This window comes from Spea bombifrons, chromosome 2 (genome assembly GCF_027358695.1).
Source record: "Spea bombifrons isolate aSpeBom1 chromosome 2, aSpeBom1.2.pri, whole genome shotgun sequence".
Taxonomy (NCBI): domain Eukaryota; kingdom Metazoa; phylum Chordata; class Amphibia; order Anura; family Pelobatidae; genus Spea; species Spea bombifrons.
Genome location: NC_071088.1, coordinates 76,813,541 through 76,839,077, shown reverse-complemented (window position 1 = coordinate 76,839,077; position 25,537 = coordinate 76,813,541). Strand labels below are relative to the sequence as shown.

Below are 25,537 nucleotides of genomic sequence, written 5' to 3'. Positions count from 1 at the left end.
TGTGAAGACAAAAAAAACCCAATACATGTTTATGAGCTATAGCTTAAACACACATATGCATACAATACATGTACAATTTATGTATATTTATCTGTGGCTAGGATACTTCTTAAGCCTTTTAAAAACATCTTTTAAGATGTATTCACAATTCTCTTCTCCCTGTGTTGGTAGTAATTGCTGACACCAAAAACTCTTGAGCACACCAGTATATCTCATTTAATGTACAACATTCTATTGCTAGCATGTGGTTTCTTGGTCAGTGCTTTATAATAATGATGCTAGAGCCAGCAGGTAGACTTTTAGACATCTATTAATGTCTAGAACATTCTGCTGAGAATGGCCAGAGGCTTGTACTAAACATTTCAATATGCCCCATGTTGAGGCCATGATCTACGTAATCTAAATTTCTGGTAAAATTTTAAGGTTGTTCTGTGCAAGAATGTTGTCTCTCACTGCACGTTACTGATGATAAAAATGATGATAATATTAAATAATAATAATCATCTTACCTAAGTTATGGAACATCCTGTCTTAATATATTGTTGTGTGTATATTACAGGCATTAGTTTAAAAGCCACTTCATTTTGAACAGCCTTTCTTTTGTTCAGATGATTGTGAACCGACCTCAAAGATGGTTTCTTACACCAAAATTAATGTTTGTCCCTTATGTGGCCATGTGTGAACTATGTGTCTGGCAACCCCCTGCGTCCCTATGGGTAAATCCTTAGAAGAGAGTCATCCATATTAAAAGAAAATCTAGTGGTTCCACCCTCTAGTTGCATTGTCTTATTCTTGGATTAACCACATCTGCTCTTCTACTATAACAGATAGGATTATGGCAGGGCTGTGTTACACTTTTTATTTAGCATGATAATTTGTAGTGCTACTCATTTTAGTACAAGATAAGTGCAGACACATATTTTTTAAGTAAAGGAGATATTCGGTGCTAGCTTGTTCGGAAGATGCATGTCTCTTGCTGTCACTAACCTGGCTTGGAAAGAACTATGTTTAGTAATCCCTATGTTCACTCTAATCCTGAGCCACAGGGGGCCAGGCATCAGAGATATTCCAGAAGCAGCCTAAGAAGAGTAAAGAGCATTGCTCCTCATTACAAACAGAGCACTATATGTCCAATATGTTTTCTATGTTACCTACCCTGAAGCATGATGGATGGAATCACGATGAATTAGAAAAAAGGATCTTAGTCTTAGTTTCTGCGCTCCTTCAGCATTTGTATCCTAGATAATCACTTCCAAATAGATTTTGTGACAAGCAGATCACAAGTAAAGACTGCGAAAATGGTGGAGGTTCCCATTTCTTACACTTTTTTTTACCAAAAGAAGAAATGTGAAAGCTATTACGGTATTTTTATTATATATAGTAAATATTTGGGATCCCATTGTAGCATGAAAGATATGTGTGCAAGATACCTTCCTCTTTTAGAGCACTAACAGGCAAATATAATAAAACAGTACAGAAAAAAGAACTGGTTTACGTTGAAAATAACTTCAACATGTCACTCCCTACACATCCATTTTAGGACAATTAGCGAGGTGGTACTCATAATAACAATATAATGTGTACCACCTCAGTACACATTATGCATACATTATACATAGGTGCATGGACCAGGTTAGATCTTAATTAATCAATACATGGATGCATATTAAGACCTGAGATTGTACACTAAGTCAGTGTATGAAAGAACCCAAAATTTTGATTTCAGTTAGCATGCCCGATAAGGGTTAAAGTAAAAAACACAGTTCATTGAAGACATAATTGTTATTATAGGAAAATTTCAGAAAATATTTGTCAGTTCCAACCTACGCTAGGAGTGCTCACAACCCCCCAGTAGTAACCTGTCATTTTGGGTCTAATCTAGACATACACATGGCACTGAATCCAGATAATTATGCAGTCACTAAATCCACAACACGGGCTTTAAAATAAATGGACCTAGAAATGCACAGTAAATGTATTAATAATAAAGACTATTCAACGGCATTGCTAAATATAAGTGACTCTAAAATACTTTACTGTCGTACTATATTAAAGTATGTGTTATACCAATATAACCTAGGTCTACATTATTAGAACTGTACATACTACCTGCAAAATATGAGCAAAATAATTGGAAGAGGCACTTTGACACAACAGTCGGATGAGAGACGAGAGGAGAAAATGCTCCAGGTGAGAGCCATCACACATACTTACATATGCACATCAATTTCCATGTACATACTCCTAAACATCTGCCTGTAACAAGATCCACTGCTAGTGGTAGCACCTGTCACACTGTCACCACATGAGACCACAGCATCTATCATTAAGCAGTCATACATGAGGAGGGCAAGATTCAGAATATATATATATGACCCTTGTGAACCGTCTTTGGCATGGCTGAGGATGAGGTAAGGTTAACATCTGACATATCCTACTACTGGTTCATAAACTTGGTGGTTTATGCAAGTGGTTCCTTCCAATCAACTGAGGGATATCTCTGGGATATCCCAAACCACATGTCCCAGACCTAAACTAGCTGCTATGGTAAAAACCAAACATTATAGTAAAAACTTACATTCAATAAAGAGCCAGACTATCTGTTATGCAAACACTAAAATCATGACTGTGTTTGTTCCTTCACCTTCTATATCCTGCAACAATCTTCTGCTAAGGGGACTTTAGCCATGCATCTCAGTGATGCATGGCCAAAGGGTAAACAGGAATATCAACATGCCATAGAGTACACAGTCTGTATTGTGCACATTACAAGAAGTGGTAGGCTGCAACAGGCTTTGCAACATGGCTTCTGCAAGCCTTGTCACGGACACTGCGTACTCCTGCTGATAAACTATAGAAAGTAATAATAATAAAGGGCCTTGACCGGCTGCATTATTATATTATAGTGCTTGATGGTGGTGCATGCTGTGCCGAATACAGAATATGAAGATAGCAAGCTCCTGCACAAGCAGATTGTAATTTAATTTGTGATATGGGAGGTACTAGGAGATAAAGTGATTTGCTTAAAATCACATAAAGCTTCAGTGGGAATCTAATCAGAGTCCCCTTTCGAATCAGTAAGCAAGTCACTGCAGTTATGATCTGTGTTAACTCTTCTGCCAGAGAGTTGGAACCCACTCTTAACAAAGCATGTTGCCAGCATGCTTATAAAATAAGAAGGAAAAAGTGAGTAATTTGTGGTTAAAACATTTATATTTATTTTCTTGGAAGAAGAACTCAAAACACAAAACAGAGAACTAAAGTAACGCACATTTATGTTCTTAAAGAGTGTGAATAGGAGAATCCAGTTGCTATGTAATGGTCGGTGTTTATGACGTTTCTGTTTAGTGAGGCTTCCCCGCTCTAAGAGGTGAGCGCACTACTTGAGATATGTGCTTCTGTATCCATAAGGTGGAGGGTTCTTTTCTCAGGTAGTCTTACAGGACAGCCTAGGAAGATGAAAAGTTATATATTATGCCAGAGGAAGGAAATCTTTACATACACCCAGGCATGTATCCTAAAGAACATTTCTGGATAGATGCATATAAATCAATGATTACTTATCATCTAAACCCTACTTCAAACAGTGGCAATATCTAAATAAATGCCACTTATCAAGGGAACAAAAAGTCTTGTGACAGACTTAAATGCCATACAAGAGCTGTAAACTCGATAAAGACCTCATTGTGAGGTCAAAACGTTGTTGTCCTTCTCCTTCAATAAATCTGCCTGAGCTGGAACCCTTGAGTGCCTGGAGCCTTTATTTATTTTGATCTACTGGGGAGCTGGCCCCTCCTGGCACAGTTAAGCACCTGAGTTCCTTTGGTGTGTGTGCAGATTCCTCATTCTGGTGACCCTACAAGAGCTGTAGACTTCTTCAAGTATTGGCAGGGTTTTTTGTTATTCTAGTCTGACAGATTTTAAGTTTTATTGACTAAACCCAGCTGATGGATTTTATATAGAGGGGATGCAGAAAGCGAGAAAAGCTAGGTTATTAGTATCTAGGATTATAGAATAAGTTGAGACCAGTGTTTCCTTTTTTGTAATTGGTATGAGTATCCATCGGGTAGGATAATGCATGCAGCATGTGTTCTTTCTCTAAAGGCACTATTTCCCAGCATAAACAACAAAAAACCTTAAAATTATACATGATCAATTTCCTAAAGATGTTGAGATGGGTTCAAATTGTGTACAATGTAATGTGGAGAAGATAGTCTGGATTTATTTTTTTTACTTGTATACCGTAGCCTTAGTTATACATATACTGTATGTATATATTTTCTGCTTTCTTTTGTCAGTTATATTCATCCATCCGTGAAAAAGACATTATTATGAAGCATTATTTCAGGTTTTGTACTTTAAAACACACTAATAAATTATTTTTTTCAAATTAGTTTAGTGTTTTCAGAATTGAATGAAATGATGAAGATTTACACAGCAGCTATATAACAATTTGTACAATTTTAGCAAAACATAACGTTTTGAACGTCTGTACCTTTGACTTATTTTTAGAATGTATTTGTTGTTAACAACCTCAAGACTTTTAATATATGTTGTGGAATGCCCATTAGCCTTTTCATAGAAGCCTCAACATTAAGGACCTAATCATAAGGAATGGGGGGAATTGTCCGCTGACCCTTTAGAGCAGGATTTCAACTTTTGGTACCTGCACGTCTTTGAGTATGTCTGATATGCCTAAGAGGTTCTACAATGGCTTTACCTTCAGTATAATTCCAGAAGCTAAGGAAATATCTCCAAGAAGAGTGTATGCCAAAGAATAGTCTGATACTGATGAGTGCTTGGTGGAAAAAAAAAAGTTACTAGATACTTTTGTGGCAAAAAAAGGTTTAAACACACTGCCTTAAACATCTACTACCATTCAAGAGAGACATAACCAGCTCCCTAAAGCAAGACCAATGGTAATCATAAGCATCAATGCCCACAAGCAGAATTTCCCCAAGCACTAATCCACATTGAAGACTGCCCTTAAAGTTTTGCATGACTCTTACCTCTTGGTCTGTGTGTAATCTGGCTTACTAAAATGTATCGATGATCAGGGCGGTCCCTAGGCAGTTGCGGGGCCCAGGGCTGTCTGATTTTACAGGGCCTACTATTGGCAATAATGTTATATAACACTGTGGCTTTTCTTGAATTTGTATAAATTTACATATGTATATTGTATATTCCCAGGAGTGCTGCGGACATTGAGGATATATGCAGCCATGAGGGTGATGGATGCACTGTTGTCAGGACTTCATCCCCCTCCACCGAGGGACCAGTAACAGGGACGGAGGTAAGGGTGTAACAATCTCTAACACCCACTAACTCTAACACTATACGTCAACACCTCCACGCTCACTCTAACATTACACACTAATATACCTGCACACTCACTCTAATATGACTATGTACACTCTGACTCTAACACCATACACTTACACATGCACACACACACACAATCCTGCTTTATTGCCCTCTCTACTTACTCCTTACACTGTTACAACAAAAAGCAACATATACACACTTTAACACCATATGCTGATACACACTCACAAAACACAGAAACACACAATCTAACAACATACACACATGCTTAAGATGCACTAACACCATACACTTATACTTACACATACATATATACAAATTCACTCATCCTCCTTCTCTCTCTCAGAGCTCTCTATCTCCTCTTCTCTTAGGCCTTCGTCTCCCCCTGTCATAGCCATTCCTCTCATAGCTTTCCCTCTACATCATCTCTCCTCTTCTCACAGTTTACATTCTCTATCTTTCACAACCCTCCTTCTCCGTATCCCTCTCCTTCCTTCCCATCCCTTTCTTACTACAGCTGAAGCTATCTGTACTGTGCTTCTACTGCAGGTTCACATGTTTGTCACATGACTCCACTGGGTGCCCTGGTTACCAAGGTGCCTGCACATTGGGACACCATTTTGGCCTACACAAAGGATGGCCCTCTCAGTAAGACCAAAACTATAACATTATTGAGATAACCAAAAGAGTTTATAGAATTACATAGAAGTCTATAAAATGTTATTTTGCTGTAAATGTATAACAGCGATGGTGTACAAAAGTGTATTCTACATACCCAGTATGTTATATATACACTAGTCGTAAAGGTGGACTTCCTTAACAAAGGCTTTTATTAGCCACTTTTAAACATGGGGCCATCTGTACAATGCCTGTCCCCATGGAATAGTTAATAAATACAATTAAGTTTCTCAGCATGAAACAGCGCTTAATGTCATAAGCAATAATGGTTTTACCATTATCAATTTAAAAATAAAATACTTCATATACAATCTATTTCATGAAAGAAACATAATTAAAGGGGAAACATGCTGCTGATGAAGATGAAAGACTGAAATATTTGTACAGTATTAGCTAAAATTATTTGCAGGGGAGGTGATAAATCTTTCATCTTTAAAGCCTACCCCAGGGTGCTGAAGAAACAGAAATTCACAAGATATTTCTTATTAACTTAGTGTTGCCCTTGGCTTTACCCAGCTGTCCCCAACACTTTGCGGCTGCCATCCTCTATGCTAAGCCAAACACAATCTGGCTCCTCCTTTTGCTAATAACATGCACTTTAGACCTCTTCGGAAAGGGTTAACAATATTCTATAGAACGTAGATGCCAGCAAGACATATTTGGGAGGCAATCCAATATGCTAAGGATCCAAGAAGGAGATATGTCCACAGACGTCTATATAAACTAATCAATATATACATCTGCTATTGTTTATAGAGAAAAATTACATAGAAATAATGGTTTAACATCAGTACAATGGTAGATAATACAGAAGCTGCAACTGCATGCCATATAAACCAAATAAGTTATTAACCTACAGTATACAGTAGCGGAATATAGACACAGTAAAATCCTCAATGTCATATATCATATAGAGCTATTATCCTGAAAAGTTGTTATATTTAATTTTGGTGAAGTGGTACACCCTGTTTAAGGTTAAATGTTTTCATTTCATTTCAAATAAAAAAAATATCTCGTTCAGTTATTATAGACATTGAATGTTTAGGAAGCACCATATAGTGATATAGTGTAAAATGCCACCTTGCTTTATCTACTAACAGCCCTTGAAAAGCAGATATAGAGTGACACAGCACCTCATATTTTACACGTGGTAATATGTAAAACACTTCTCAACTTGACAATCTCACTCCAAGTGTAAAAAACAATAGAGAACATTTTAAACTTGGAGTTAATTAAAATAACTTTGTTAATAAACATCAAGCAAATTCATCCAAGATGTCTTTCAGAATAACCCGTACCCTTTTTTTTTTATCTAACTTTTAGCAAAGAAGGAGAAATTGTTCCATTCAGCAGGGAATTATAAATACATCAGGCAGCAGAAGGGAGTTATAAATCAGAGCGGTGTTCTTCAAATCTTTTCCTCATGACACAATGCAGTAATATCAAATACACAAACAACCCTATTTGTTTGCTTACAGTGGCTGGTACATTTTTGTGACCCATCAGTGTGACCCAATAATACGGCGGCATTTAAAATCATTATTTGTAGTTCAGTACCTCCAAAATTCTTTGAAACTGCAATTAAAGTGTTAAATTCTATTGTACAGTTGAGTGTAGAGTGACAGGTATCTTGTGGCTCACTACTGGGTCCTGACCTCAAGAATGAAAATCCCTGAAGTAGAGAAATTCATTACTTGCTGTCTAAGCTCCGGCTTACAACAGCTAATCATTGGCAAAATCCTCAGACCATGGGGGGTGGGGCGGCAAGATGAAGCTCAGCAGCTGCAGTTTCACTTTGCTGTACTTTTTTCATTTATAGTATATTGAAAAAGAAGAGGCCCAGACACAGAACTCTACTGTACGTTTACAGGTTTTGTTTGCTATTTATATGAATATAAAAATATTGTTCAAATGATTTGCATATGTTTAAACACGAAATGTTTTACACATAGCACAGGTGATGAAACACTGGAGATACAGGACACATTACAAACAGGGAAATTAAATATACAGATGTTGCAAATAAGGTGATTGTTGGTGATGGTGATTTATTAGAAGGTCTGTGTTGAGGGATTAGTCACAATGAGGATTCCAGGCATTCGCATAAACACTGTTCATCCTACCGACCTGCATTCAGACTGCCCTAGGAAGTTGTTTGCACTATAGTAGTATTGGAGATATTAGAGATGTTGGGGTTGATTTAATGACCTGCCTAAAGTGTAGTTTGCAACGCTGGTAAAAAAAAAAAAAAAAAACTCTCAATAGGTCATTCGATAACCTGACTAAGCTGTATGCAACGATCGTATACCATGTATATAATGGTATGAACACAGAGAACATTTTACATTCAAATCATAGATACATTTTTGCACATTCATTTCAGACCATCAAGTTTTTTCTCTAACCTCCGCCAGACCTGACTAAGCTAAATGTAGACCCCATAAATGTAGACGCAAAAGTAAACTGTGACAATGACATTTAACTCTCTCAATGCTGACTCCACCGTCTGAAGTTCTGCGGCTAACAGGCTTCAATCAATATCAATCAGAAGAGAAACGTTTCTAATTTGAATTGGCTCTGATCCCAGAATAATACAAACGGGAATTAGGTAGGTTCAAATACAATATTTATAATGAATAGTTCTCGTGCTAAAAGTCTAAAACTGGTTTTATCAGCTTAATAATAGAGAGACAAAAGTTTGCAGCTTTTGAGGCACGGTGTACGACCATGCGCTAGCCAAATCTGTTAAGAGTAAGGTGTCCTCCATGTTATAAGGTGTACACTTGTTATTCATAAATTTCATATTTAATTTTTATATTTTACTTACAACTAACACATTTTAGTCAATGAAAATCAAAATACACACATCTAGCTCTCCTATTAATCGTAGCTGATACAGATGTAGTAAACAGACTTGTTATGCATTCAGGACTGGGATCAAGGCATACTTAGGTAAGACTTATGAGTAAAGATACTGAAATTAAATTGTTAGCTTTAGGCATAAAACCTTGGGGTTGAGAAGCCCCTCCTGTGACACAGGAGCCTCCTTAATGGTGTTCCTTAATGGGTTAAAATGCAAAGCAGTCCCGCTTATTCCGCTCCTTGGTAAACAACATAGCCATCAAAAATTAAATAGGATTCGCGAAACTTGCATTACTTTTACATAGTGGTGGGATAAGCAATATCTGGCCCAAGAAGCCTTAAACTATTGTTTTGTTATGTGTAGCTTGAGTCATACTTTAAATATTTATGGTACTTGACACAAGTTCAATACCCATATCCATAATGGCCCTTAATAATATTAGATAAGATCAAATACATTATTAACGTAAACATCAGGTTTAACTTTACATTTGAAGTGGCATTTATTAAACAGAAAAGAGGAATTAAAAAGATAATATGATTTTTTGTACGATAATCAATGTACCTGCTATGGTGCAATACACCTCATAGAGTTATAGAATACAGGTACCCACCACACATGATACATTCCACTGAAGAATCCGGTGATGTGTGTGGCTTTGGTAACGTGGCTAGGGCACTTTGTATTCCTAGCCATTTACACAAATGCCAAAGATGTCTATTTAGGAGTCATGCAATTAGGCTCTTAGCTGAATGAAATAAAACACTGGTTTTTGGATTTAATTATAGTTGTAAGGCAGGATTGGTGAGCGGCCACTTTTACTCAGTGTAATAGAACAATACATATTACTGGTTGGAAAAAGGGGTTATTTGTGAAAAGTAATTCTGGTGCAAAGTGGTTCAAGTGCAGCACTTAGCAGAAACAATTTATTGGTTGCTATGGTGACTGCTTCACTTTTACCACTGCAACCCAGTTGTCCTTTATACGTAACCCTTGCAATGTTTTCATTTTTATAATTTTACTCGTGTTTGATTTACTACATTTTTGAATCAATATGCAGCAAAAACATTGCTACTTTAGTACGTTTAGAATACATGTTATTGTGTTTTGAATACAGGTTTTTAGTATATTGTAAGTGGGAGGGATGCATGCGGTTATCTTTCTGATTTTGGCCACAGAGCGCTTTTCATATCCACTTTTAGCTAAGATCCTTATTTAATTAGCTTATACCAATCACATTAAATAGCCAATCCGGACCCACATATTGCCAGCTGTCTTGTCAAGCAGGCAATTCTTGAAAGCAAACAGGAATATTAAATGTAATGTTAAATGTTCAATGTACTGCCTGGGGTACAGTGAAGACAATAAAAATAAAACTTCAATTTTTCATTTACTTAAAGTAGATTATCAACAGAATCAGTCATATATATGACATAATACATAGGTCATCCCTTTGTTGACTCAACCCAAAATGTCCACTGCAAAGTGACCTCAGACGGTCAGACTGTGTGCACGTGAAAGGTTAAATGTGTACTCATTTGCACATCCCTGTCCAAAATTAAATAAAATCAATTTTGTAATGTGTTCTATCCATCTGTATTTACTGTACACATCAATATACTTAATGCTGGCTGGTAATCACAGAACCCAATCAATACACATTTGCAGCAAACACGTATCAACTGTAATTTGCTTGTGTATCTAACAATTATAACGCTTTCTGATATATCGTGACTCTTTAGTAAATGACGCTGGATCCATCACACACTTGAAATAGGCACCTGACCTTTAAGCACAGAATGGTTGCGAAGTCCATTGCAGCATCAGAGATTTGACCAATCCATTGTACATTTATAGAGCTGAAATAATTTGTTTTCCTAGTCCAAGTCTTGTCCTTTGTTTATTACAAATTATTATTTATTCTACCATATTGCTTTGTGATAAAACCGCTAAGCAATATTGCAATGCTACTGGGCTAAATGGTGTCTATAAACAAAAAATCTATGTGGCTTATTACCATTTAGCCTTCTAAACATGTAGGGATTAACATATTCACCAGAAAATCTAAGAAGACCTGTTGATCATCATCTTCAGACCAGATTTAAATTCCCCTTACATTGTATAAGAGATAAACAGCAGAGGCAATAGTGTAGCCCATGGTAGGGTGACCACATGTCCCAGGCAATCCGGGACAGTCCCGCAAAGGGCATTGTCCCAGACTGAAAATACTGAGTAAAGGAGGCCTCAGCCAATCAGGAGAGACTTCTCAAATCCCCTGATTGGCTGAGAGTTCAGAAGACTCTCCTGATAGGCTGAGTCCCTCCGTCACATCAAGCTCAGTGTAAGCTGCAGCCAGCACCAGGCATGTGTGTATGTGACTGTGTATGTAAAGTCTGGTAATAGAGGGGTTAATTCTCAGAAACTGCTCTTGCCTGGCAACAGAGAGGTTAATTATCCGAAACTGCTCATGTGTGGTAATGATTGTATGTACATTATAATATAAATGTTATTAAATCTGAAATCAACATGGTTCCCAAGGCTTCCTAATAATTAAGATAAAATGCATTTTATGTGTATGTGACGGTGTGTATATATGAATCAGTGCGTAAGTGAGATTATATATCTATATATATATAGATATATAAAAATATACACCTGTGTGTGTAATCACATCAGCTTCATAGTGTGTCCCTGAATGGCAGAAATAAGATGAGGTCGCCCTAGCCCACGGCTATTCAGCACTGTGCAGGCATGTGTGGTTCAATGAAAGATAATATTTTGCTTCTGTGAAAGGCTAGTCTTTTGCATGTTTGCATTTTAATGAATCAGTCACCACCCGTTTCATGCATACCAAGCTGTTGTTACTCTTAGCAAGACAGAGAGACAGACCTAAATAGCTTGGCAAGAGAAACAGCCCACTGCAAAGGCCAACTGAATCAGTGGTATTTGCATAGCTGGTATTTTCCCCACTTTGGAATGGATATATCCACCTGGCAATGGGAATACGTGTTAACTCCTGCTATAACATTTTATTTATACAGCATGCTTTCCCCCAGAAATCAAAATCTCTTGCTCTAAATCTTTCATAGGTTGATTACATATATATAGTATATATTCCCTGAATATTTTATATGCTTGGGGAAAAAAAACACAGTTTGGCTTTTACAACCCCTCGCTTTCCACCTTTCAAGTCAGAATACTACAGCATCATTTACCTAGGCAACAACCGAAACTTTACTGCACACGTTATGCCAATATTTCCGAGGCGCTTGTAAACACTGGCGCTAAATAAATCAAAGGGTTGCTTAATGCTTTTTCACCTGCAGAACCAGATTTTTGTTTGTACTTTAGTCATGTTGACCCTGTCAACGGTTTTATTAAGTCAACTGTACCTACATTGGTTTACACTTGATTTATCATATGGAATCTATTCAAATATGCTTGTTAAAGATTTATAACATATATTTGTGTTTGAAGGTTAATATATTACAGGTTATGTTGATCAGGTAGTTTAAGCTAAATTGTCTTTCTCTGTGTATACCATTTTTCCTTCTTGTTTATAGTAACTGGATATCTCATTTTGTTATACAGAAATAAATTAAATCACTGCTGCTACAAGGCCTGTTAACTTTTGCAAAGTGTTAATTGGCAGAGCAAGCTGTCTCTATTTACTGGTTTTATTTTCTGCTTTTGAAATGTCTTGGAAAAATCTTATGTATGTATGTTGCAGCTTCCTCGGTGCTCCTTTATGTGTTTTAAATAAGATATACAAAAGAAATACCATTTAACCTTATCATTCTATTAAATTCAGTAATGGTTATAGAGCTAGATGATACTAGGAAAATCTTCTTTTGAATGTGATGTTGCAAAAGACTTGCAAAGATCCTTGCCAATATAAAATGTCTATTCTATAATAATCCCAATGGCATATGTGTACCCAGTGGTATGGAAGACATTTGCATTATGGATTTTTTTCCTCCTCTAATAACCATACTTCACGCTAATTGCCCCTTATAGGATTCTGTCAGCAGCATATTTAGCAAGCCTATATTACAATACTGCATAAAGTGTGGCTTTATATGATATTATACGATCATATGTAAACTGTATGGCAAATGTGTTATTGCAAAATTATTAATAATATGTTATTTATCATCATTGGAAATGGCTAATTTAATTAGATGTACAATAATCAAAATGTCCCATTTTGCCATTAATGTAAAATTCAATATTTGGTTGATTTAGTTGACATTGAATTCACCACATCTCTACGCTAAGGTCTTATTTTATGGACCACCAATTATTTGAATTAAATAACAGGCAGAATCTTAAGGACGTCAGCAAGCTTACCGATTAATACCGAGTGGTATTAGATGTCAACATGACATGACGTATAAATATACATGGGAACTCTCAGGGTTTTGCCCAGAGACATCTTTGGTTCTCCAGGTCAACACCAAAATCCTTTGGGTTGTGGGAGCAGGGTGCTGATACGCACCACTCCATACCCATTTCCCTCTTAAATGGGGGTGTGTTCCGCAACATCAGAAGGAACATGCACTAATCGTGGCAGGAATGCCCACAGACATCAGTGGGACTGCCCGCAATGTCAGCTGGATCACCCACTGACGACAGCCGTTAATTCTGGCTACATCCTGCAAGGAGGGGCTCTGGGTAGCCGGAGCCTAAAAGTTCCCAGGTATGGATATAACACATGACATAGGCACTGTGAATATAGCTACTGATAACATACCCAATAAACATGCAAAGACATTAATCTTTGGAATGTGAAAAGGCCACAGCACTTTATTCATTTAGACAGACTGTGACACACAAATAACAAAGATAAAACCGGGACTGGCACACAATTATACTCTGGCAGAGTTCTATTCAAATGTCTAAAATTTAACCCCTGCCAGTCCCGGACATAAACAATATATGAAAAGAACAGTACCCCTTAAACATAAACAACTTAATACACAGGCCGACAATTACCCCCAAGCCGTAAAGTCTCCAATAGCAGGGACCCAGCCCATTAGGGAACGTTTGAACAAAACACACATCCAAAACTGCCGCCTTTTGTCGTGCGGCACCTCCAATTTTCTGTTACTTTCTTTGTTCTTCATGCTGACTGCCTCCACCTGGCTGGAAACCTGTGCAGGAAGAACTGAACACCACCTGATAAAATGCAAAACAACGAAAAACACCGAAAACACAGAACAGACACAAACATGGGGAGGGAAACTTTCCTTCTAAATTCAATAAATTGTGATGCTGTGTGTACTGTTTATATAATGTTCCCTAAACACCTCAGATGCCCATACACCAATCGGTGAGGATGGGCTGCCCAGCAACAACCAGTGTCCCCTAGCTGACCCCTCTGCCCTCTCATTCGCCTATCACAGGCCATGTCATGCCGCCCTTTCTGCCTAGCTGTCTCCAGGGCTCCCTTATTGCTGTGTATAGTAATGTAGATTAGCATGGAAGAAAGCTTGGTTTTATTTCCTTTTGTTTCAATGCAGTTCCTTTATCTGCAGACCTGGAAGCTATGATTCTAGGCAGTAATTTGATATTTTGGGTAACGTTACATGATGAAGCTCCACACTAAGCTGATTTTATGACAATGCTAATGAAGTCCTGCTTGTCCATTTAAATGATTTCACCCATAGACTCACATTAGTCTGAGTGTCAGCTTCTGGTGATTAACACCGAGCCACTCTAGTCTAACAAGGAGTGAGGGAGTTTGTTTGTTTTGGACCAACATATGATGGAAATAATTGATATGCAGCTGCTATAAAACACTATATTATGCAAAAAGTTGAAATTTGTTTAACAAGGAAAACAGCACAATATTTAAAACACAGTTTTAATATGATATTTTTCTTCCATAGATTGAATACAATCATATACAGTATGTTGGCAAGGTACAAAGATGTAAAACAGTTGGAAAAAAATTAGACTCCTGCAATGTTGAGTAGATTTGATGGTTGAGCTAAAAGGCTTATATTAAAATATGTCTAAATACACTGGCAGCTTCAGTCCCTCGTGGCAGTGGGATTTCTGGCTGCAAACGAAATTATTACATTTCTTAGAAAAAGAGGCCATGAGAGTGAGAACTCTTGCAAAGAAATCTTTTTTCTGGACTGCTCTTTCAGAATTGGATGCTTTTAAAACTGTAGTTTTTTTAAAGAACGGTTGTTGTTTTTCATATACACCAAAGTAAGGAAAAGAAAAGAATAAACATTCTATTATTAATTAAAAATTATTAATTTTGAATATTTACACATATCTATACAGTAAAAGAAGGGTATGGCAGTGTTCTACATTATATATATTTTACTGAATTATCATGACTGTAGTAGCCTCGACTCCCGGGCTAGGCCCCCTGCAAGAACCCACCAACCTTTTCCCCAATAAAAACACGACACCGTAGATTTTGGGTGTAAAAGGCCACAGCCGAAATTTATTTAAATGCAGGCCATTGCCACACATACCTAAAACCAAAAATAGGTGCGTTAACAGGACAATGACCAACACACAGAACAATAAATAACATAAATTAACATAATTCAACATTAACCATTTAATGTAAACCATCCCAAGCTTACCAGGTTATCCAGGAACCACACAGGGAAGGACATACCGAGATGCCCAAACCCAAACCTGAGGTTCCCAGTTCCACCTACCAGGAAACCTCCCAAAACCAATGCTCTCCCATCAGCATTAACCCCCTAGATACCTGGTAAGCTAACGCACGACCGTGACAACAACACACACCAGAAGAACACAACACACAAAAGGAATAGGGAGGGAGGGTGGGACAAACAGTGAGTGTCAGGTGAAACAAAATGGAGACTGCTCCAGAGGCGCCAAACCCCTAAATAGCCCACCATTAACCCCTCCCCCCACATTCAAAAATTGCCGCCAGGACCTATCCCTGCTCGGCACACAGTCAACGGCCCACTAAGGCCCATTCTGAGCACGTGGGCTTCATTTTGAATAACAAAATGTACACTACGGTAGCGTTAATTTGTTTTGTATTATCTATACCGTTTTTAATCATATATATATAACCAACCTCTTATGTTTTGTATTCTGTCATAAGTACATTTTCCACAATGCCGAGAGGCTTAATTAATTCCAATATTAAAGGAATACACCAAAATTGTTCCCTTTTAATTAGCCAAAGTTAGCAATTCAAACTTGAAAGAAATGCACTTTGATGAGGAAAAAAATATTGATCTATACATTTTTAAGTAATCAATAGTTACAAAGATATTATGATGGAATTTTTTTTTATGCAGTGATCTCCTTTCACATTCATAATTATGCTTTGTCCAGTTTAGCAGGGACGTTCAATGGGGAAGAGAGCATTTAAATGATATTTCACCTGGGTTTTAACTTAATATTGTTTAATAGCAGACAAAAAGGTCAAAATATGTGGCAGCTTAAATAGAGGGTACATAGAGGAGTTTTCCTAGCCCCTTTTCAATATATATATATATATATATATATATATATATATATATATAGTTTCTTCTCTTTATCTCTCTCTTTTGTTTAGTTACTGGATATCTCATTTTGCTGCCCATCAATAACTCAGTGTTGAAAGAAGGTCAGTTTAGTGTTAAAGTGTTAATTGGGGACCAAGCTGCCGCTATGTGTTCTGTTTTGCACTATTAAAACGGCTAGTAAATCTCTTATGTAAGTTAAGGCTCTACGGTCCATTAAGTAAGCAGTCTAAATAAGCTATACAAAACAAATGCCCTTTAACCTTAACATTCTATAAAATTCAGTAATGGTTATAGAGCTGAAAATACCAGGAAAATATTCATTGAAAATGACATTTCAGAAGAATGGCAAAGGTAAATTGCCCCTGTAAAATGTCTCACAGCATATCCTATAAAAATCCCATTAGCGCAATTGTACCCACTGGTATGGGTGGATTTTTCTTAGTTAAAAAGTTTTATTTTTTTTCACAAAGGGAAGGGGAATACTAAACAACTCATGAGCATCGCATTATATAAAGACGTTTACAAAAACAACCAGGTTAGCTTGAGGTTTCTGGGCTCTCCACTATATAATGCCTACAAGGGTATCTACGCAAGAGCCCTGTGGTGAATTTTTTTCTAAAAACTTTATTGACTAGTTTTCTAGTACCTTAAGTAATTTCTGTTTCTTGCGCACTTCCTGTATGCACTTCCTTACAATAGAAGTGAACTAGCAGCACCATCTACATCTTGATAAATATACTCTACAAATTAAATCACCCCCATCAATGGCACACAAATAAATGTTCAAACATCTCCACACAAAATACAACCATACATACTATCCCCTTTCAAACATATACATTCCCCTCTATGTTTCTGTATATGAGACTTCCCACAAACTAAATGATTGCTCCATCCTAAGATATTCATGATGTTGTACAGTTGTAAACAATCTCTTGCGCTAAGAGGTGCATTCATCGTTTTGGCAATGAAGGTCTAGTCCAGAAAGTTGGTTAAAACAATATCTCAAATAGGGTTTTCAGGTGCTATGGTCATAAGGGTGGGATTTTCAATTCCTTGTAATACAGCTTTTGTTGAGTTACAATTTGACAAGTGTTGAAGAAATACAGGGAACGGCACACCTGTATCTGCCCTGAAAAACATCCACATCTGGTAAACTACCACCGACGTCGTCCTGCAAGACGCTCTTTACACATCTTCAGAAAAAAACACCAGCTGGCCATGTGTAAACCACTTTAATTGACTTTAATGCCATCAATTACACTTACTAAAAAAAACGGATGACATCTGAACAGTTTGCGTTTGGACACTGGGCTCAGACAAACCCCTAAAATATTCTGTAAGAAAAAAGCCTAGTCCATTTTAGCGGAAGAAATAATTGACTCTAGGGTGAGCCTGTAATCAGTGAGGCAAAAAGCCTAAATTAGTCTCATATACAATCATTAGCTTAATGGCAAGGTGATTTTAGATGCTCCACACATCACAACTGCGAGAGATGCTGCCACATTCATTACTTAGGACAACTCCCACGAGCATAAGATTAGTAACACATACGCAGTGCTTTATTGAATTGCTCAACATTCTGAAATCAGGGGACAAGTGTATTTTCTAAAATAGATGTGATCATTAGTTTAGATTATGATGCAACTGTGCATCTTTCTTGATGCAGCAATAACAGATAGGAACAGTACCCCGAAATGCTGAAACTGTTAACGCAATACAAAATACAGGGTGGACGTGTGACCAGTCTTTAGAAAATGCAGGGGCCAGAAAGAATGTTTTAAGAGCAAGACAGAATTTTTAGGAACCAAAAAGGTAAGCGTTCAGATGAACATCAGAACATGAAAAGTTATATTCCATCAATAAAATTTTAAAAGCTATATATTTACAATTATAAAATCACAGATCTTACAAGACCAAATAACATTTTTAACAATAATACATTTTTTAATGTATACAGTATACCTGTATATATATATATATATATATATATATATATATGTATGTTTAGGTATATATGTTTCAGTGTGTATTGCAGTATTACTTAAACATCACTATTTTTATTTGTTTAAATCAGTGTTACAGGCTGATAATCATTTCAAGACATATGAAATTATATGAGGGTAGTAGTAAATATCTATTTAAGCTAGGAAATAAGTTATAAAAAAAGCACCATCTTATCATCATCATAACATGTAGAAAAAATAGAGTGAGGCTTTTTTTTTGGGGGGGGTCAAAACAGACATAACATTGTACAGAATGTTTGTACAACACTCCAGTATATGTGTGTTTGTGTGTGTGCGTGTGCCATTTCTACTACAGATTTCCAAATCCTTCCCTTGAACAATCGAGAATTAATATAGTTCTCTTATTTCACAGGACAGTGATTATAAGTTAATGGAACTAATCTGTTTAATTGGCTTAGTGAGAGGGTATTTTCAAGTGGAATTAGTGCAGTTACCTATTGCAATTGCCAATATGCAAAACAAATGTTTCTGAAATGCATTATAATGCATATCAAGTAAAAGAAAATATATGAATGGCTACAAATAAGTGACTTTAGGTGAAGCGCTGAACAAATATAATAAGTGCTGCTGAATCACTGAGGGTAAAACTCCACAGCTACCCCAAAAGTAATGTAAATAACAAAGGTAATTAGTGACAGCGCTTAAGGAAAAAAAACAGATCAATCAAAGATATACATCCCAAAACTTTTGTTTCACAGATGGTGTAAGTCCTCAAGAATCCTAGGTACTTGAAAGAAAAAAAACAAGGAACTTTATGGTGGATACCAGGAGGTTAAAAAGTGTAAATATATCTTTAATCTTGAGTAAAATCTGGTAGCTTACATTAAAAAGTGGTATACAACGCCCTGTATCTCCCCTTGTTGTTGTGGTAGCTTTGCTACGCTCCTTTTGCGTATAGTTCGTATGGACTTCTGAGTATGCGGCTCTTCCCCTGGTGTTTTCGTGAATATGCACGACGCATTTCGCTCCAGAATAAGCTATTAGAGCGAAACGCGCCGTGCATCCTCGGTCTGGCTCGCTGGTTTCTGGGGTGTGGTATGTGAACACATTATCAACTGCATTTATCCTTTTAGAGTACCTAAGGGCTCTTTCCTAGGTCCCCATCTCTTCACTTGGTATACTCTTCCCTTCCCATATTATACAGTACAGCTCTATACCTTTCCTCTAGAACAACACTCAAACTGATGCCTTGGAGCATCACCTTCAATATCCTCCTTCTTACCTTCAAAACTCTACAGTGCTCATTCCTATCCTGTATTTGATATCTGATACCCTTCCATAGACCTAAACAGCCTCTACATTCCATCTACAGTGGGTCTTCTTCCTTACCGCTTCATTACTCTAGAACATCCTACCACTGGACATTAACCATGCTTCAACTCTCCACAACTTCCAAAGCAAACTAAAGAAACACATTTTAATTGTAAAACTATAACGTGCAACCCTTGACTTGACATGCATTATTAGGACTCCTGTAAATTGCATTTCTTCTTCCCTTGATTGTATCTATATGTTGACCCTCTCCTAAATGCTACTTAGCTCTACAGAGCAAGATCCTGCTTTCTTAATGTATTATTTTTACCAATTGTACTCTGAAGAAAATATCTGTAGACAACTATACTTATTATATGCCTGCCTTACTGTACCTTTTTCAAAGCACTAAGATCATCAGGTTATTGGTAGTATGTACAGTTTGTAGCAATTTCAAAGTGCTGTCTGCGCAATACCTAGGACATGTATCCTATAGCATTGGTCTGGGACTCCCAGTGGCTTCTTTTTTAAGCTTTACATGTACATTTGGAGGGGATGTTTGTTACATACACCAGTTAAAGCAGGTGTCAGGACAGCTTAGGGAGGGGTAGATCTGTGTGTGGAGTACAAGAACTGTGTGTGCTTTCCAACTACACGTGGCTCACGGTCTACTAACTCTGTGCTGCATGCATCGTAACAGACACTAATTTAACAGACCATAGCTGGTGTTATATTAGGTACATCTAGTCTGGATTAGAATGGATGACTTTTATGGATATAAACAACATAGGTTAATAATTCAGATGATGGTGGGGACAAAATATGCTGATAATTCAGGTGATGGTGGGATTACATATGGTTATCAATGAACAAAGTTAAATGTTTAAAATTAAATGTTTTAAATATCTACATGCCAATATATCCATGATATGAGACATTTTTCCATGAAGAGAGTGCTCCCATGAATGTCCCATGGATCATGAGCCATGGTAATGGCATGACCACTTTATAAGCAAACAGACTTCAACTAGACTCACTAGAACAGTTCAAACACTCAGAATCACTTAAACGGCAAACTTTTCACAATTTTAGCCAATTAATATCTAGGTTTAATGCAGCAACAATTGTGTGGAGTCAGAATGTACCGTAAGAATTTTAGTTAGTGTATTTAAGTTGTTTCCGTTTGTTTTAATGAAACTACACATCCAAGCATTTCTCCTTGAAAGTGTGTACAAACAGGGAAAATATCGTTTGCACTGTTTTACAGACTGTGGTATATGGAGTATTAAGACCGTAGGTGGCAACTCAGGAATAGTAATTTAAATGCAAGAGCCCACATGCAACATGTACTGAATTTGGAATCAAGTACAAATGTCAGCACAGCACAGAAAGAGGAGCGGTAATGTAAAACGTATTGGCTCATTGGAAAATGTCTGTTTATGTCCCTAGTTTTAACGCTTGTTGTCTTTTTCTGCATGCACTCATGTGTTTGTTCTCTTTGTTTCCTTAAGCAGCAATAACAGCTTGTGTTGGATCGAGAAATGCTGATCAGTGAGGGAGTTAAAGGGAAACTACTTCGGAAAGACACATTTATGTACTTTTTGTTTAAAATGTAACTGTTGTGAACTATGGGTTATATATATTATTTAAGTGCTGAGATTCTTTTTCCTGTTATATCTAGAATCCTCACATATCATATGTCTATAAGAGCCACCATGGGTTCAGTTAATGCTTTAACTTAGCTGATACAGCCCACCAAAAATTTGTATGCCATACTTCAATAAAAAATTTACTAGAATTTTAGTTGCTGACGAGTTAATGCAAGGGTTTAATTCAATGTGCAATAAACTTCACTACAACTCATATACATATTGACCAGTGTGAGGTGCTTGATACTCCACTCATGTGCAAGGGTTAATTTACTAAGTGTCCTTTTACTGGGATGGTGACTTTATATATAGTAACTCTGCAGGGGGCTGCCAGGCCTTCTTTATGTCCCCCTGCAATGTTAACAGTCAATTATACCTGGGATGCCCTCAGCACAGGCCCAGTTCCCTACACATCGAAAAATAATAAAACAAGTACTAAAAATTGAAGGTCAACCTTGCACACAAATTTAAGAGCCGAGATATTTACCACATACTGTTCATCCAGATTTATCAAAACATGCTCTTAAATCCATTACTTGCGCCCATGGAGTGGGGCCACCCATGAAGCAATAAACCATACGTATACATAACATACTTTATAGTAGAACTATGGCACTGCTTGCATTTTGAGTTTTTACAAGCGGTATGGGTGCACATACATTACAGTGGAGTCTTGGATTATATATATATATATATATATAGTTACTTGTAATGTAGGATGACATGTAATGTAATGTAGGATGTTTACATTAGCATGGGATTTTTACTATACATCCAACTGGCACTCAGATGGTTAAATGTATAGTGAGTTTCATGGTAGCCTTGTTATCAGCATGTTTCCAATATGTTATTACATTAAACCAGGATTAACCTACTGAACATGTTGTTGGCCTGAACAGGGAACTGAATGTTTTACTTAAGTAGTAAAGAAAAAATAAAGGGTTATTTCTAAGGGCAGACAAGAAGAGATCACGATTTTTTTTTTAAAGTAAGCCAAATTGAAAAGAAAAACAAAATACATATATACTTTCATCTGCATGCTTTGCAAGTGGCTCAGCTGTTAGGAGCCTCCAGGTAATAACAAATCCATGAGTTGCAAATCTTGCCATCTACAGAACCATCTCATCCTTGTAATCATGGGTGATATATTCATGGGAAAGATACAGCAGTGTTCTGTGACAGACATTTCCAGAAGCACATTTGTTAGTGCTGTTTATTGATACTGAAAGCACCATCGAAGCACTGTTGAAATATAGCAAAATTATTTAAAATAATATTATAATCAAGCCAATATCAGCAGGTCATAGGTATAACTAAAATGATATCACAAGGCACAGCTGTTTGAGGGGAAAATATCACAATAGCTCATTTCCACATCATTTTCAACAAAGATATCACTCATTTGAGTGTCTTCTAACCACCTGCTCAAAAAAGTGCCACCAAGAAGACAGAATGTACAGAGAAACCCACTGTGTGCATTATTTGGTTGAACAGAAAAATCAATACCACCATGTCTACTGTCCTTTTTTTCAGGAATAGTGTATGGCTGGCAGCACCAGCATTTGTACGATTGCCTACCTTCACTCAGTCTGGAAACAATGTATTGTTTTGGTATGAGTAGGGTATTTGCAGAAGATTTCAAAACAATGGCTGAGTTGAAGGCTGCATAGTAAAGCGCATGTGAAGGAACAAGAACACCAATAACGCAGATTATTCCATATTCAAGGCTAAATGTTACCACTGTTAGTAAACATTTTACTAAGTATCATGAAAGCCTGGCAGTAACAAGAAGGAACGTACTAGATCTTTACAGATACCTGTATGGTCTAAGTAAGAGGGCTAAATCAGGAGAAAATTAATTACCACCTTGATGCAGAGAAGAATAAGAGGACAACCACCTTACTTCAATATTAACTGTAATGACACAAAAACTCTGTTGTCTGGGATATAAAGCATATTTCACATAGGTTCTCATATTACATAAAAAGGAAATCCAATCAATGAAGCCTAAAAGTGTTTACATGAGATGCTCTGTGCAGTCATGTTCCTGACTGAATGATGAGACTGCATCTTCTATTCCACAGGTTAGCTTGTTATTTTCTTCATAGCTGTTGACAGGCACTATGTGCTTTGCAAACAAGATTTGGAAATTTAGGTAAATGTTGAATAGCCCTCATTCTGAATTGCACAGAAGGAAAATATTAAGTAGATAACATAAAGCTTTGCTTTCCGATGGGGACTATTATTACTCAGCAGGGTCCAAGTCATGAAGGCACATACTCTTTCTAGAGGGACGGAAATGTAGAAACAAATGCCTTGAATGCATTTTCAGACGATTTCTTTTTTAAGCTGTTGATCACTTTTAACTCTAAATAACGCAATCGAAATAACTCATTATCACTGAATCTATTATCACGGAATTTAGCAGTTAAAGATATAAAAATATTGCTCAGCTCCACAGCCGACAGCAGATCCTGCTCTATTGCAAGGAAGAACTGATTTATGCAGAACAGAACAGGCAAGCACCTTTAGCTGATCAGCAGGTTTTTAAGAAGGCTGTAATTCGATATTGGAAGTGAACATTGTCTCAACCAGACAAAATACAAGCATCCTGCTCATTACCATAGAAATGTGTAGCAACTGGTGGATTTTCTTCTGCTTTCTAACCATCTTTGCTAGGTGATTCCAATCCGTACTGTGTCTTTGTTTATGCTTTAAACAGTTTTAGTTAATATAACAATGATGAAAATAACATGAACATCACACATGAACATGTTTTTTGCAATGATCTTAGGTTGGTATCACTCAAAGGACACTCTTATTCACAAATTAGCCAAATGTCTTCTAACCCACAGGATTACACACAAAAGGTAGCAAGGATGCAATGAATTAACACAGTTCCCCAACCAACTGGATTATATCCAAATATATTTAGCATCTCGCCAATTCGCTCACAGTTCTTCGCAACGTTTGATACGGTTTATTAAACCAGTTGTGAAAGTCAGTTGGCACAATGCATTGATGAACATCGTCGTACCACAGCATGTGGCGGTGTGAAAAGACTATTTACAAGCTAGTGTTTCGCTACATGATATATGATGTACACAGGTTATAACAGGATGGAAGACCTTGTAAGTGACATAAGCATACAAATAACATTGCATGTTTTGTCATCTACCGTTGAAACAATAAAAGTAGTCAATGGAATAAAAAGCACTTGCAACTTACTGCAATCATCAGAGTCATATCCATCCAGGTCGACTTCTTCGTCGTGCTTGGCAGGTGTAGTAGAAGCTGCTCCATAAGCTCCAAATAACTTGTCCACGTCCTCTTCTTCCTCTCTGGAACTTTCAGAAGGACTAACAGAAGGCTGGCTCACGTTAGACTTCAGGGAGTTACTGCGGCTAACAGTTGCAGGAATACCACGGGGGAATCGGGGAAAATAATCGGAAATTTGTTTGATTGGCTTGATTGGACCTGGGCACACGTCAATAGCCATATGCTCCTGGATGCTAATGGTCATTTTCTCTCCTTTTCGGAGTGTCATGCATGCGATTCTGTTCTGAAACCCAAACCAGAGAATGGATTGCAGGAACAGTGGCTTCTTGAAGTTTAGCTACATAAAGAAGCGAAGCTACCGTTTATCAAGGAAGGTCACAGATGCTGCTCCTGACTATGTCTCTCTCTCTCTCTAGGACTTTCAGACACCTTTTGCATACTGCCTGTAGCTCCGGCAGCTACAAAAGAGTCCTTATCCTCCCAGTGTGGCTGCTAAGCCTAAGCATAAACGTGAGGGAGAGAAGAATTGACAGGCAGGAGGGGGGGTGTGTCCTGGGTGATGTCACTTGTTAGCAACCAAGCAAAATACAGGAAGCAAAGGAATGAGGGATGGGTCAGGTGCATCTAAAAGCTCCCTACTTTCCAACCTGCTAGCACTGTAATTAGCACAACTGAACATCAAAATTGCGAAGAGCACTTTTTACATAACCAACTTAGCAAGGCTAGCCAATGGTTGCCAATTCCTACTGTGCTTTTCAATATTCTGTCACGTAGGCTCGTGCTCTTTTATGATTTTGCTATTTCAAACCAAGATACAGTATCAGCAATGTATCAGATTGCAGCCCTCTGGGGCTTGAAAGGGTTAATGACGAGCCCACAGTATATTTGCACATGCTTCACGTACTATTGAATTAACATTGAATTATTACATGGGACTGCATTTCAGTGCTT

General features: G+C 37.3%; 1 protein-coding gene across 1 annotated transcript in view; it reads right to left on the bottom strand.

The window, feature by feature from the left end:
• The window catches only part of DOC2B (double C2 domain beta), a 208,695-nt gene extending 183,613 nt beyond the window's left edge, over positions 1–25,082 (bottom strand). Inside the window, exon 1 of the mRNA XM_053454862.1 lies at positions 24,536–25,082. Within this exon, the coding sequence (XP_053310837.1) occupies positions 24,536–24,854 (319 nt within the window). The 5' untranslated portion in view covers positions 24,855–25,082. The remainder of the gene's footprint in view (positions 1–24,535) is intronic.
• Between the last annotated feature and the right edge of the window lie 455 nt (positions 25,083–25,537).